Genomic DNA, 16021 nt, shown 5'->3' with positions numbered 1-16021 from the left:
ACTGATTCCATACATATTAATGAGGGTTTTTTATTTTCTTTCTAACCTCCCTCCTCTGATCAGTTACTGTGTTGYAAGAAACATCTTGTAGAGTATTCTCAGTCATTGTTCCAAGCACTATCTTTATCATTTTTAGAGGACAAAAGCAACCCATTTCAACTTGTTATAAATCAATTTTTAATTTTAAAAGGAGATCAGACTTTTTATTTTTATGAAGAAATCTTTAAAGAGCCATATCCTTTTCTTCTGGAAGCTAGCCAGCATGCAAATTTGATACCTGCTTGTAGAACTGAGAGAAGGAGATGACACAAGTACATGAGTTGCTACCCCTATGTGAGCAGTAAGTATCCCAGGACAGCAGCTGGGTCTGCTAAGAGGGAATTCACTTTTCAATCAATGTTACAATGGTAACATTGCGACCAGTTCATATTGGAAAAGCATGCAAGAACTACCCAGTGAAAGGAATCTTGATACAATTCAAAAGCAATTCAGCTGCTGCATCACTGCCGGATTTGGAACACAAGAAATGAAAATCAAGTGTTAGTTTGTTGTCTCTAATAGGACAGACGTGGTGCTCACTGYTTGTAGCCCCAGGAGGCTTCCACTAAAAGCAGTGGGTCACAGGTGCCTACCTAACATCCTGATTTATGGAACCACCACCTTAAGTCTGGTTTGGAACAAATCCCTTTGTTTTTCAAGTGTGTTCCTACTCGTCCCTCTGCTACAGCAACGTCTAGGCTTGCCTTGCTCCCCTTTCACTCTTCTATTTTGGTCAATAGCTTTCCCATGAATGCTTTCTACCTATTACACATCTATTCCAACCTCTCCTTGAATCACCTTTACCTTGTGAGTAGGTAAGAGCGCCAGTGAGGTGGACTTGATGTGTCTATTACATTCAAATTTGAGCAATTCAGATGGCCTRCAACATATATCTTAACTTTTACAGAGGATCTATTCACAGTGAACAGAAAAAAGTTTCTGGACTCAGATCTACTACAGATGCCTAAACATCTCCCCAGTGATGACCTAAGCCTAACAGCCCCAGGTAATAACTTTATGTCTGCTTGAACAGTTTTGTTTGGTAACTTAAACACCATGGTAAGTACCGTGGAGTGGTATCTCCCTTGAAGTATTGCTCAGTATTTCTGCATCTAGCTTTAAAGAACTTTGTCCATCCTCTGTATAACATCTAAAATACCGAGTTTGATGCTCAGGCTCCCAATGCAACGGATGGGGTAATCAGGCTGTTACAATGCCCAGAAGAGCTGTGTGCTGGGTGAGAAGCAGTTTCAGGGCTTAACTGCCATCCCGAAATGCATCAAAAGTTTTTCTTCCCTAGAAACCAGGCTTTGGAGTCCAAGCAGCAGTCAGGATCACAACACCCCACTAGAGGCAYACATCTCAAACCAAACTGCTACACAGACCATCTTTTCAAAGGAGTCCAGAGGAGAGGGCCCACACCCTCCTTTATGTAATAACCCAAAAGGTTGCATTCCTTTCAGCAGCAGGACAGCTGCAAAGGGAGGCACCTCCTGGGGTACTCCCCCAAGAGCTGGGAGCCTGGGCATTCCTCCTGTCCAGCCAGGAGGTTGCTCAACCTGACCCTTCCATGTCCCACAGACCACTCCAAACCTGTGAGAGATTGCAAGTCAGCTGAATTCTTCCACCACATAGGAAAAATCAAACCTGACATATTCTTGTATATAGGGCCAAATCCTGTCAACACATTTTAGCACACATGCTGAATCAGGCCCCTGAGGGGATAGAGGTGCTGCTCCACCTACCTTCTGGATTTGGGAACAAGGCACTTAATCTACGCAGGCTTGGGCACTTCTGTGCATGCAGAGAACTGTCCCTGCCAGTGCCCAGGGCCTCTAAGGACAAAGAAGGAGATATGAGATGAATTTTGGCTCCTTCCATATTTAGAAGATTGTTATGGTAGGGTTTTGACAGCAGTTTTTTAATCTGGCAGCAAAACTTCCATTATCTGGGACTTAATAAGAGAAAGGCATTTTAAAGGCATGCTGCTGTCTACTTCAGGGCAGAATTCTCCGCCAGTACTGGACTGGCCACACTGTTCATAGGTAGAYTCCATCATCTCTTTTCTCCAATAGTCTCAACAGAATAAAAGCCTAAGGCTGTGATGGAATTTTGTACCTGCAGTTCAGTGGCCTGTTATAAGGCTGATGCCATGCCCCTATGAAAGCAGTAGAATCCTGCTCCACAAGCAGTGTCACAACAGCACTGCATTACTCACGGCAAAGAGGAGTGGTAGAGGTTGACATTTAATTAGCCATGAATTTAACAACAATGACAAAAGCTGTTTTAGTAAGTACTGYATAGAAATTAAGCATGTAAAGGCATTGAGTAATTCTGTCCTATCACCAGGAAACCATTTTAAAAGCTAAGACAGATGGTWGCAGAATGCACCGTGCCCACTTTCACACCTTTTTGAAGTGTTAACTATGTGCTCATTTTGTAGACTCTGAACTGTAACTGCTTTCAATGGAGCGACACAGAGAACAAGGAAAGAGGGGAAAAAAGGGTACTGCTCTCAGTATCTAACCCAGGTCATACCATTGGATGCCACCGTTCGAGCTTGGTTTTGGAACGTTTTGGATCGAGTTCCGTATTGCCCTGGAAAATGGCTGGCTTGGGGTGATAATTCATTCCATGCACCGCTCTGTGATGGATGAAGGCTCGCCTGGGACTCCGCAGGGGGATTCAGGCGCTGGGCCCAGGCTAAGTCTAAATCTTGGGGCTCCTCCTTCAGTTTTTCTCCTTCTTTGCCAACTCGTTGATAGATTCTTCCAGTGCTGTCATTCAGTAATCTTCTCATCCCTGTAATTTGTTTTTTAATTTCCCGGCTTTCATCTCCTAATGAAAACAGAGCCACAGTTATCACTGTAAATTAGCAAAAACAGTAATGGGTAGCGATTAATGATTTTAGATGCCAATAAGGGCTGGAGCACATAAATAAATAAATAACAACAAGAAAGAAAAGGGATGGTTGAGTGGTTGTTGGGATGTACCAGACTATGATTTCACACAGCCATGGCTGACAGCTCTCGTGGCTGAAAGACCTGCTGAATTTGGCTTTCTTGATGCTGTTTCTAAGGCTTTGATGAATAAGATTATTTTTTGCCAGAAGGAAATAATAATAGCTACCGCAGTCTCAAATAAACTGTCCTCTTAAGAGACTGATCCTGTTCAGGCATTGACATCAGTGGATATTTTCCCTGAGTAAAGGCCAAAGGATCAGACCCTTAATATATCAGTTTACTGTACGTTGAAGGATAGATCCCACCAAAAAAAAAAAAAAAAAAAAAAAAGCACAGAAAGCACCACACCACACATATAGAGAACACCATTGCCTCTATTGATCTTAATGACCAGAATCAGTTCCTTAGTTCACAGAATTTAGTAATACTGGATTATACTCAAATAAATTAAACAATAGCTAATATGTGTGTAACTGCAGATAGCTGAACTGCTGGATGTCTTAAAATGTAGATTCTAAAAAGGAAATGAAAATACATACAAGAAAAATGTGACTGCTCCAAATAAATTCAGGGCATTTAAATAATAGAAGTTACATACTTTATACTCCTGACACTGTTTAAGTACTAATTTTACATATGAAACTGCTGATTGCACAATGAATAGACGTGTTTTGGGCAAATAGTAGCTATTTTGCTCATTRAAGCATACATTACATTTCATGAGTAATAAGGAAGTGTTCATTGCCCCTTCTGAAGTAAGAAGCTTCTGGTTTTCTTACTGGTAATAGAAAAACCAAACATCCTAAACAAACGGTGTAAGTAAAATCTAGAAACTGATGAATCAACCTTCCTTTATAGAGCACTTAATACAGTAATTCCTGGTATCTTCTATTCAATTTATATTTGTGCTTCCAAAAATAAACCTATTTTTGGCAAAGCAATTGTGCAAAGGAAACTTAAGAAGGAAAAAAACCTACTCTCCAAAAATCCAAGATGCAAGGTGTGTCATCTCTGGTTCAACAAGGTACTTTAAAGTGTGCTAAATGCCAGGCATGTGAACAATTTTATCAACTCAACAGCTCTATTCAGTTGTCTAAAYTCAGGTGCACATTTAGGTAGCAGCTAAACCAGACAGCTAAAAGAGCAGCAAACCCCTCCCCAACACAGGCCAAGCTCAACACGGCTGGGACATGCAGCAAGCCCACTGTATCCAGGGACACTAAATATCCAAAAGACGCAGTTTTATTCTAGGAGGAGGATAAGTAGAAGGGGAGAGGAGCTGAACAATGTGCTCCAGCCTCTGCTGGATCCCAGCATCTCCTGCCTGACCTGGCACACCGGTTCCCTGGGCTGGAGCCAGCTGGCATCAGCCCACTCTGATCCAGCAAGGAGAGTGGGCGGCTWGCAAGAAAGCTTTGAGTCCAAACTTAGAAAAATATTTGCCAACCCTGTGCAGCAACACTCCAGCACCATTTCCACTCCAGCTAAAGTGGCGAGAAAAACTCTCTGCAAGGAAGTTCTGCTGTATTTATTTATTTTGTTGGTTTGCCTGCAGATTTATGTGYGCGGGTGTGATTTAATTAGCATTAACAGCACCAATTCCTTTAAAATGACACTTTTTGGCCCCAGCTCAAGCAGGGGTTGACTGTTTGCAGTTCCCAACCTCGAAAGGCTGCAGAGTACCACTGGACTCCAGTTACTGAGATACTCACACCCATCCACTGCATGCTGCCTTTCTCCTGTTCATAGCTGTACCTGCCCATATACCAGTTCCAAATGGTCCCACCACACCACAGCCAGGAGCAACCCCTTACAGCAGTACAATTTAACATTACCCTGGAAGTTTTATGTTGGCAATTTGGATTTGTACTCAATGACAAAATGAATGCGAGTATCAAAATAGCTTCCCACCCACCTCCTCCTGCCGGGTGCAGGGACTGTGCTGCGTGTCTGGTCGGGTGACATGTTGTTAGAAAGATTAAATTTCCGTTACCCAATTGCATAAAATATTAATGTTAATTGAGCTTATTCAGCCTTGATTCTGTTCCCTTGTTCCCTTATATAGAAGTCTTCCTATACAGTGACATGAGTATGCTTAACTCCAGATAGAAAAAAACTACATTTATTTCAAAACAAACTCTGAACTTGCATCCTAAATAAGCCTATCTTTGTGTTTAGGTAAATCCTTACTTAAACACGGGGATTCACTCTTTGGAAACTTGTTTGTTTGGGTTTAGGGATTTTTCTGGTTTTTCATTTTTGTTTTTTTTTTTGTTTGCTTGTTTTGTTTTTAAAACATGTTTTCCCTTTTACAAGCAGGGGCATTAAAAATCTACAAGACTTAAGCCTGACTTAAGTTTTCAGTGCAATTTTTTACATCCCTTCTCTACCAATCACRCCTTTTTCCAGCTTTTAGTTTGTAACAGACCAGCAAGAGCAGCATCCTCCCAGAAATGGGTGAAGCGCAGCTGATGTTACACCACCTGAATCTGCAGATGGGCACAATACCAGTAAGAGATTTAACTTCTTGCTCCCTGGTTATCTCATTTGGCTATTAGCTCTAGAGCCCAAGGACAGCATTTTGTTATCAGTTAATCCACTGTTGATAATTTTCACAGATAATAACCATGTAATTTAAAAATGAAAAAAAAAGAAGATGGGGCACAGAGAAAACACAACAACTCAAATTAGTATGTCCTATGGAAGAGCCAGCCTTCTTTTAAATGCTGAACAGAAAAATAGAGCACTGAAAAAAAAATAGTTTATTACATAGACATCTACATTACATATCTGTGCAAAGCCTTGCAAGATAGGTGTTGACGCCTGAGAAKAGTGGTGCATACTTCAGCCTCTCCCTGTACACATACCAGAGGTCCTCACCATTTTCAAGGAGATGGGGATGCCTCCAAAGACCTGGCTACAGGATTTGCCATTTGGATACCCCATGTAAATCCTTGGGTTTTATCTGAAACCAGTGAAGTTACTTGCAAAAAACTAAGACACTTACAAAATRCTACTCAAAATAGAACTATGGCAAGTTACAGCCCTATTTAGGAACTTGTATGTAAAGATGTCAATTGTCATCACAAAAACATATTAATAATTTTTAATAACTAACTGTCATAGTTGTTTCCACAATGACCCCTTATAACCCACCTATTCTTTTTCCTACATGACCAGACTATAATATCATGCAACCAAAAAAAGGGAAGAAAAGCCCTTTAATAAATGCTACACAATCATGAAAAGTAATTTCCTCAAAATTCATTTAAATCTATTTCCTTACCAAAAGTGTACAGGACATAAAAACTTCCTGCTTTGAATGCTGCAAGAATGTTCAAAATTACAAAGGCACAAATGTAAACCAGAACTGTTCCAGGGTGCAACAGCATCCACATGCTGTTGTCTGTAAGTGTCAGTCTGAAGCAACAGGCTGTAAGCAACTCAATTTAACAACATATTAATGATAATTCATTTATTACTCTTCGCTCCTATATGCCTGTCCATCTTTTCACTGTTACGTTTATTAATGTATCACATTGCCTACCAACAAGTTGTTATACTTTTTCTGAATAGTTTAACAAATATTATCATAGCACTGCAAAGATTATAAMATTGTATGCGACCATATCCATATGTTCAAGTATTAATTTTATCCCAGTATTAGACAAGTGGTAATCATGCCTGTATTGATGTGTGTGTTTTAAAGTGTACAAATGGGTGAATAGAAGTAAGTTTGGACAATCATCTGCATTTGSCATTTTCTTCCTTTGACTCACAAAAACAAATAACCATTATGTTCTCTTGATACAGTATTTAGCAATTACTTTATTTCTAACATTTATGTTTGTCATATGTTTAGGGAGATATTCACAAGTTGGCTTTTAAAATACAGTTTTTCTATTAATTAAAGTTTAATTTTATGGTTTTTGGACATATGAAATGCCTAAGGAACGTTTTCCTTTCTTCACCATACAAATAGGGCTTTTTCATCGATCAGGCTGCTTACTGAAGGCACTTTCATCTCAGATTTCCATCTTTGTGACCAACTAGCCTGAAACTGGTGGATGAGTTCAGGAGCTGTTGGGAGGGTAGGAATGGCAGTGACAGCCAGCCAGMCAAACACATGTGAGCTGACAGCATGAGCCTGTTTTGTATGGAAACAAGGCTTCAGAGGTGAGAAAAAGTGGAAGTCGATGCATATGGTGTGAAAGCTCAACGAAAAAAAAAATAACTGTAAAGGGTTATATAATTAAGCATATTAAACTGCAATTTATTAGATGCCACTTGAATGCTGCCCTCCCTGGAAGGGGGCCAACAAAATTTGCCTGCTGTGTTTGAAGACTTTGTAAGGGCTGATTCAGAGCAGCTCAAGGAATCAGGAAGCACGTGCACGCAGGGCACACGTCTCCATTGCTCAGCCAGGCTGAACTCACACAGACACCTTTTGGAATGCTGCAAGGTGTTCAGATATTTCTTTCAGAGACAGCTATCCTGGAAGAGAGCTCAGCATCCCTTCTCAGTAAAAACTATACCTRTATCAAATCATAATTTTCAAAAATCAAAGCATTGTTTGTCATCTTGCACCACAAGTCATTCTGAAATAGAAAATTGTGGAGGTCAGMAYRGGGAAAACAAAGGATCCATGTGCAYGACTCCTTATCAGAGMAAAGGTCTCCTAAATCACATGGAATCTTACTGTGACAGCTCTGTGCATGACTGGAATTGGGCATCTGTTTAACTAAACTGATGGGGGAAGAACACATTTCCYAAAAAAGTGATCCCAGGTCTTTGTTGGCATATAAGAACCTACACTGAAGAAAGAACACAGGCAACAACGCTTTGCAAATTAGAAACCTAAACCCCAAGTCAGCACTGGTGATGAACAGTGCCAGAGAGTCACACAAGCAACACGAGTTATGAGCTGGAGAATTTGACAATGCCTAACTAAMACATAGGGCCACTGAAGCTGTCTTAGTCAAGGTACCTTAGCAGTGCTCTAACATATCACTTAAAAGCACTTGCCTATGTTCATGTCACCACACAAAGCACACTAGGATTAGGCACGCCAGGAAAACTGGATCATCCTCAAATCAGACCTCGTACTCCCAAAGCAAGCATAGAAGCACATGGTTTGATAACCTTGCCTACCACGAGACACTGCTAATAAGCACCATAAACACTAACGTAAGCAAAGAAATTTGCAGAATTAAACTGAGGATCAGATCCTAAGACCATTCAGGATTTGGGGGTTATTTCCCTAGAAACTGGGTCAGACCAGTAGCCCAACCATCACTCCCACCACAAAATAACTCTTTGGAAGAGCCTGGTGAAGCAATTTCAGAACATCMAACAGGAGCAGCTAAGAAGCCCAAGTTACACACTTCCATCAGCTAAATCACTCAGGAAAGGACAAGTGAGCAACTGCTCAATACAARTATATATTAACGGGGTCATATAATTAAAAAAGTAATAACAGATACGCAACAACTTCCCCCAGTTCTTGGAAATATCCCAGGCCAAGATCATGCTTTAGCCCCAAAGGGAATTTCTTTACAAAGTTACATCATTAGAGAACACAGATACATAAAATAAACTTATATGCCGTCTTAATTACAGAAGCCACTACTGCAATAAGATATGGGATATAAGCCTATTAACAGTAACACAAGTCTGTGAAGTTACTTGTTAAGTCAACTTTTTTTCTGTGAATAAATTGCAAAGGATATTATTTCTGGGACAGAATAAATTCTTGAAATTAGTGAGTAACTTATGCATCGCTCCCCTGCTCCAAGAACACATTATTTATTTTTACCATGACATAGCAAAGTTATTAAWCTGCTGCCTTCCATTTCAACAATGCGAAATGCTGTAAAATGCACAGACACCTGCATTACAGTACATTTCAGTTCCACTTTATATCAGTCATAAACATCTCTGTTTTGGACATCTCTTCAAAACAAATGCTCCAAGCACACTGTGCGTAGCATTCAATTTTATGAAACTATAAAAGTTCTTCACTGTTAATTACACAGACAAATGTCTCATCACACATTTGATTACCAGGATAATATAATTAGTTTTCTACATTAACCTTTCAAACATAGAGCCTGAATTTCAAGTTGAAAGCATTGTAAAAATACTCAGTCTGGAGGTATACTATATTTCCACTTTTTTTGTGAAGGTAATAAAATATTAAGACTGAAAAAAAACAATATGGTGCATGCAAAAGACTTCTTTTTTAATAGACAGTCTAGGTTTAAACATCACTGTCCACAAGACACARGTGTACATAGTCGCCTCATGGGCTTGTAATACCAAGTCTGGGCTAGCAGCCCTGTGACATAACTGGAAAAAACTGAAGTCAGGTCTGTTTTAAATCTCATTCATGTTTGAGGTTTAAGCATTTCACTCTGGGCTGCCTCCTCCTTCTCAAGCTGAGCAGTCTTTCCTGTTACCAGAAAACTAAGCCCTTTTCTTCAAAATGAAAGACACGCCAGTCCTCACCCACAAAATACAGTAGTAATATTCTACATATCCCTGCAATTTTGTAAAGACTAGGGTTGGCATGTCCTTCATCTAGAAAGTCGTGACTTCTTGTTCATCACCTTGTCAGAACAATGGACTGGGGGAGAGGACAAGCCACCCCATCTCCCCCGCCCAACACTGCACCACATGAGAAAACTACCCAAGCTCTATTCAGAAGGCAATTGGACTCCACATCATCACAACCATCACAGGGCATGTCCAGTACCATGTTCCTTTAACTGCACTGAAGCTTCCTCCAATTTTCAGCCTACATTTACACAAACCTCTATTTTGGCCATCTGTGGTGATGCAAAAAAGACCATCTAGATTCAACAGGTCTTCCCTGACATTTCATCCTTAATTTATCTGTATGTTAAACAAGATTCTTCTGATTAGTCATTTACCCTAGCAGCCCCCTCTTCTCAATGGCACAGTTTTGAGTTAAGTGTGCTCAGCTGTGCAACCAAGGCATTTACACATCCCATTCCTGGTAAAGCTTCACTCATTTATGGACTGCCACTAACATTTCGCCTTCTCTGAAGGTAATACTTTCAACACTGGATCACAGCATCCATTCCATACAAAAGGCTGCATCACACTGAGTTTCAATTGCTTGATCCTATGGATCACTTCAACTGGAGAACAAACTTCACTCTCAACCAAAAAGTTGGAATAAACATCCTTCTGAGATAAATTTTGGCATAAAGCAGTGAAATCAAGCAAAGCAGCAATTATACTCTGACTATRCCTGATAAGGAAGATCCTTGATAGGATTCACATTCTTAAAGGTTAAATTCTGACTGACTCTTGAAATAGGTTAACTTCAGGCACTTAAATGCCAGATCACCTTCAGTCACAACAAAAAGCTGGACATACTAAAAAAGAAAAGCCCAAACAAATCTAAGGACAACACAACCAAGCCAAAATCAAGATCAGTTGCTTTGACTCACAGCACAAATGTCAAAGCACAAACTTCTACACATTCTTGGAGCACCCAGGCTGATGCCTAATTCTTGCCGAAGCTTTATCATGACAGGATTGCAAGGGAAAGCATTTCAAGTAAACCTCTGGTAGCTCACTCCATCAGGCTTACCAGACTTCACCAACAGTGCTTACAGAACATGAAATTCAAACACAAAGCATAGCAGCTGCCTTTGCTTCTCTCTGGAAATGGGTATAGGGAAGAAATATTTGCTAAAAATCCTAATGGTGAGAAGATGAGAAGGTAATTTAATGCAGCTCCCACTCCCATTTTAACACATCTTCCTGTTCTCTACTATTTGCTGCTCACCTCTAACAGAGGATGCGACACCATGAATTTAGGAGACAAAGGCATTTTGCATGCAGATTGACTTCAGGTGCTGATTYCCACATTCCAATGCTTCTTGCCGGCTCCAGGGGGCAACACACACAGACAAAAGAAGCCTTAAACCACTCCACAAAAGTGTTTAGGCTGCTGGTACCAAGGAGAGGAACACAACCCCAAATTTCTTGCTGCAAAGCAACCTGCTCGAACAACGTCTCCACAAGCTTGCTTTATACAGTCAAAAAACTGACCCTTACTTCTTTGAATTTAGCCTGCCAAATCTTTGCCAAGAGATGCTTTATCCAGGTGAAGTCCTGGATGCAACTGGAAGAAGCTGGAAGCAGGAAAGGAAGAGGCACTCTGCAGCTGAGGGGTTATACAGAACAAAAAAGCACACAAGAAAGGTAAAGGTCCACTGATAGCCAGTCACTGATATACTGTAATACATATMATGCTGCAGACTCTATCTTACTTCTCTCTTTTTCTTTACACATTTTTAACTGTTGATTTAATTTAATTTTGCCATGGCAGGATTAGCAAGCAAGCTCCAGAGGTGAAAGGACACTACATTAAGACAGCACATTAATCCTCTATCCCACCCAAGGCAGAAGCAAAACCAAACAAATAGCAGCTTCCTGGAAATTGAATTTCTGTTATCCAGATGTCAAAGATGTAATACCCCAATTACACAAACTATTGCCAGTGAAGCATGCCAGGGAATATGCAATGTAAATGGGGTGAGCACAGAGCTGCAAAACTGCAGAGTCAGCATCTGGCTCTCTGAGTGAGTGATAATTAGCACTGTGTGTAGACACTAATAAACATTTATGTCTGAAATTACAACTTTTAGCAGTGTTAATAAAGGATATATTGGCAATTCGTAGAATAAAAGGGTCTTGAAAAGAACGTCATATTAAACAATGGCAGGCTCTTTCTGTGCTTGCACAGAGGTTTTTTCCTCCCTAATTGCAAATGGCCACGCAATGTTGCTCRGAAATTAATCAACACAAGCACATACCTAAAAAAACTGGTTGTGTTTCTTTGGTCTCCCCATTAACATCATTGCTGTAGTCAGAGATCTTATATATCTCATGATGGTAATCTGGAATGAAAAACGATAAAAAAAATTAGAACTCAAGTGATCTGGAAAAAATGAACACTGAACACATTGCTACACTTTTACTACACAATTTATCAATATATCTGCAGTTTATTTCATGTACATCAAATTAACCACAGAAAATGTACTCTGTATCAGCACCTCCTGAAAAACCTTTGCTCACACTGGAGAGACTCAGCTCAGATATTTCACAGATTTTAGGGAATGGCTATGCCTGCCCTAAATTACTGTGTTCATTTTCACAGCAAATTATCCCACCAGATGCCAATTATCTGGCTTCTTGCTTTACAGATGGAAAGCAGATTTAKAATGAAAACTTTACCTTCCCAGAGACCAAGGGAAACTTTCAAACTTCACCTCAGCAAGGAATCAACATACATCAGGACAGCTTTACTCAGCTATCCTGACTCATACTGATGTCACTGGCCTGTCAATTCTGAAGGAGGCTCAGGGACACCTTAGGATATTCACCTATAGTAATGAATGTCTGTGATGACCTGAAGAATAACCACTGGTATCTCATATACAGAGATGTTACAGGATATAAAAAAAAGGAAAAAAATCACCACTGAATTTTTATTTCAAATAAAAGAATATTTTGCTGTGATGATCTCTGTTGTAACCCCAGGCAGGTGTCTAGTAAAACCAGAGCTTTGTTTACACGTGTGCACAGAGGGAATAGCAAGTTCAGTGAAAAAAAGAAGTGTCTAAAGGCAGCTCTCCTGGATGCTATTTCTGACTCTGCTACTGGCACACACTTTGTCCTTCGGCAAATCGCTCAAGACTGAACAATATATTCAGTGTCTTGAAAGGGCCACCTCCCCACCTCACTCCTTCAATGCCCTCCCAGTTCCCAWTGCTCTCAGCTACTCCCTCCGTAAACTGGTTTTATGTTTACTTGCCTCACAAAAAGTGAGGCAGAGATTGACTCATGGAAAGGCACTTCGGGGGATTCACGTAAAAGGTGTAACAGAAGCGGAGGGCAGCATAAGCAACTCTTTCTCTGTACAAGCAGTACACCTGCACCTCTGACTAAAGAGCTACAGGACTGGGAAGGTCTCCTGGAAGTCACTTTTTGTAACGTGCTGTTTATTTGTACAGCACGACTGTCTTGAGGGCACAAGAGGAGGAACAACCCAAAAAGTAAACTAAAATCAAGCCTAACAAAGCGATGCAATAGAATGAGAAGGGCCTGGAAAGAAACTGAGGGGAAAACAACCACACTACAGAACTGGAGATGTCAGAGATGAGGTGCCACACAAAGGGTTCCTCTATTTCCTGAGCATGCCCAGAAAGTGAAATGAGTAAAGGTGAAGTTTAAATATGACACTGAGGAAGTAAAAGCTTCTTCTGTGAGACTGAAACGGTGGGATTTACGYTGCCATCCATGATCACTAGCTGTCATGTTGAGCAGAGGCTGTGACGAAATGTTTTGGTGGGCACCTGATGGCCAATCAGGGTCAACCTGCTAGATTCTGCACCTTCACCCTCTTAAGGACATTCCAAGATCTATGGGAGCAAGTAMGTGGAAACTAAGACTTAAATGACTTATGGGCTCATGGTCCTTAAATATACAGTAGTTTCTTCTCTAACACTTTCCTCTGTAAACTCAGCTGGTCTGCAGCTGTTGCCCTAAAGACACATTCCACTCCAGAGGTGGCCTCTGTTTTATCCTGCRTTTTAGCACAGGAATGGATTTCCTCTCAATTTGGTCATTACTGATCATTGTGATAAGGTACTCTGAAGTTATTTTTGGGACAGAATAAGTACTGTATGGGTACACATCAATAGCAGATGGTGTTACCAACAAATTGACACAGCAAAGCCTTTTCTCTTTGGTTTCCTTCTTCTGCCTTGGATGTCACAGTCCAGGCACTAGAAAACCATATCAATTTCACAACAGTAAACACTAATCTGTGACATTACGGAATGACTCCTGCAAGAGGCAAAGGCCAATTACAAGAGACAACTATTTATACATAATTATCTTTCTAATCAACTGTGATAGAAAGGAGTATGAGAGTGCAGACTCACATACAAAATGTGATTTTTATCTCCTCCATTCTTGAAGTACAAAGACATAATTTTCTCTCTTTAGTGTAGCTTTCTATTTGACTTTCTACATCCAAAGAGAAGTCTCAGAAAAAATAATTATTAATAACATACTGTCATAAATKAATTTACCTATTAAAATAAGGTTAAATAGATTGTTCCATGTACTGAGGCATATCTAAACCTGTAAAAAGAGGCAACTGAGATAGGCAAACCAGTCACCTATTTCTGGCACATATTCTTTTTAAAGGTCTATTTGGACAGTAATAAACAAAGGAAAATTTCAGTTTTTTTCTTCCATGTTTCACTTTCACCACCTCCACGCTCCAGCCCAATACTGCACTAACTCTGCCTCCAAGTCGGGAGCATGTTCAGTATCAAAAACCCACAAACCAAACCTGTTCTATGCAAAAATTACACCCTTGATAGCTTTGCTAATGGATACAGACCTCCAACACATTTCAGATGTCCCACAGGTCACTGCCCCTCCAGGTTTTAAGAGGGAGCATGTGTGATGCCTCAAAACCCCCTACCAATATACRGCAGTCATTATTTACTATTCCCACCAAGTGAGTTTATTTCCACCTTTGAATTTCTTTGCATCGAGTGTAATTCTGCAGAGTGCTTCTCAGAAAGCAAGTCTTGACACTCGTGTGTGTGTCCCCCTTTCCACCAGTGTGACATTACACCCAAGCAGTCACCTGCCTTGAACTTGGCATGCAGGACACACACAGCGTTTCATGGAGATATTCCCGTCCAATACTTGGAAACACAAAAGGAGAAACGATCTCAAGTCAAATCCGTCAGGGCAAAAACATCACATCGGCCGGAGAAGGGATAAATCCCCAACCAAAATAAATCCCTGGGGGTGGGAAGTCCACCTGTTAAAATGCCTGCCAGAGGCTGTATTGTTTTCCCCCTTTAATTAAAGAAAACAACAAGACTGAAACACAGAGCTGTGCTTCTTCCCCGACATGAATCCGAATATTTCTCCCCTCACGATCCCTTTTAAAATATCTTCTTTTCCAAAAGCAAACACACCCCGAGCGAACAAGTTACACGCCAGCTGCTCTCCCCTGCCCACGTACAATTAATTACCTSCGTGGATTTTTAATAAAGCAACCTCGATTCAGCTTTTCTTTGAAATACACGGATGTACACAGCCGAGGGGAGGAAAAAAATCACCTCAAATACAATAAATCCACAAGAGTTGAATACTAAGGAGGTCCGTCGCTGCTCAAGTGTCATTATTTTTTGCTCGCTTCCCGATTTTACCTTTTCTCCCCCCCGCCCAAGCAGGATTTACCACGAAACACGATCCAACTTTATTTTGTGCAAGGTCTGCCTGGAAAAAAATAACACGTCCACCTGAGGAGGGGGGGAGGCTCGGGGTGGTGGTTTTGCAACAACACGTAACACATATGCAAAAAATAATTAAAAAAAAAAAGAGGAAACGGGAAGGGGGGGTGAAAGAAATAACATAAAATTTTTAAAAAGCGTGCAATGGTTTGGGGGAGTTCAGGCAGAGGATTGCGGAGTTCAATAACAGAGCCGGGAGGGAGCGGCGGCCCGGGGGCGCCGGCGTTTCATAACGCCCCGCTCCCCCCGGGGCAAAAGTCGGGGCTGCCCCCGGCCAGCGAACAAAGCCCGGCCGCCCCCGCCTTACCTTCGTTGACCAGTTTAAAGCTTTGGGATTTCCTGCTCCTCTTCCTCTGGGCGAACTCCATGGTGCGGGCAGGAAGGAGCGGGGCGGACACAGGACCGAGCTCCGTCCCTCCGATCAGCAACACACGCGGGGGTTGGGAGAGACGGCGGCTCCGGCGGCGAATAAAGGGATCCGGGACAAGTTGGCTCCGGTCTCCCCCCCGCTCCCGCCCCGAACTTTGAGGGAAAGCGGGGTGCGGCGGGGGGAGCCCCGTGGGGGCGATGCCGCCGCCTTCCCCCCCGCCGGCTGCGCGGCCGCGGCCCGGCGGCGAAGGGCGGCCCGCAATGGCTTCGCCGCCGGCGCCGGGA

At 41.5% G+C, this 16021-nt stretch overlaps 1 protein-coding gene across 2 annotated transcripts in view; it reads right to left on the bottom strand.

The window, feature by feature from the left end:
* Positions 1 to 16021, bottom strand: part of BEND7 (BEN domain containing 7) — a 46375-nt gene extending 30354 nt beyond the window's left edge. For both annotated transcript variants that reach the window (XM_057366448.1, XM_057366449.1), the window contains exons 1-3: positions 15675 to 16021; positions 11855 to 11938; positions 2578 to 2877 (exon numbers count right to left, since the gene is read on the bottom strand). In XM_057366448.1, coding sequence (XP_057222431.1) covers positions 2578 to 2877; positions 11855 to 11938; positions 15675 to 15735 — 445 coding nt within the window. In that variant the 5' untranslated portion in view covers positions 15736 to 16021. The remainder of the gene's footprint in view (positions 1 to 2577; positions 2878 to 11854; positions 11939 to 15674) is intronic.

This window comes from Malurus melanocephalus, unplaced genomic scaffold (assembly GCF_030028575.1).
Source record: "Malurus melanocephalus ecotype Western Australia unplaced genomic scaffold, MMel_1.1 scaffold_65, whole genome shotgun sequence".
Lineage (NCBI taxonomy): Eukaryota > Metazoa > Chordata > Aves > Passeriformes > Maluridae > Malurus > Malurus melanocephalus.
Note: the sequence above shows the minus strand (reverse complement) of the source record. Positions and strands in the feature narration are given on the sequence as shown.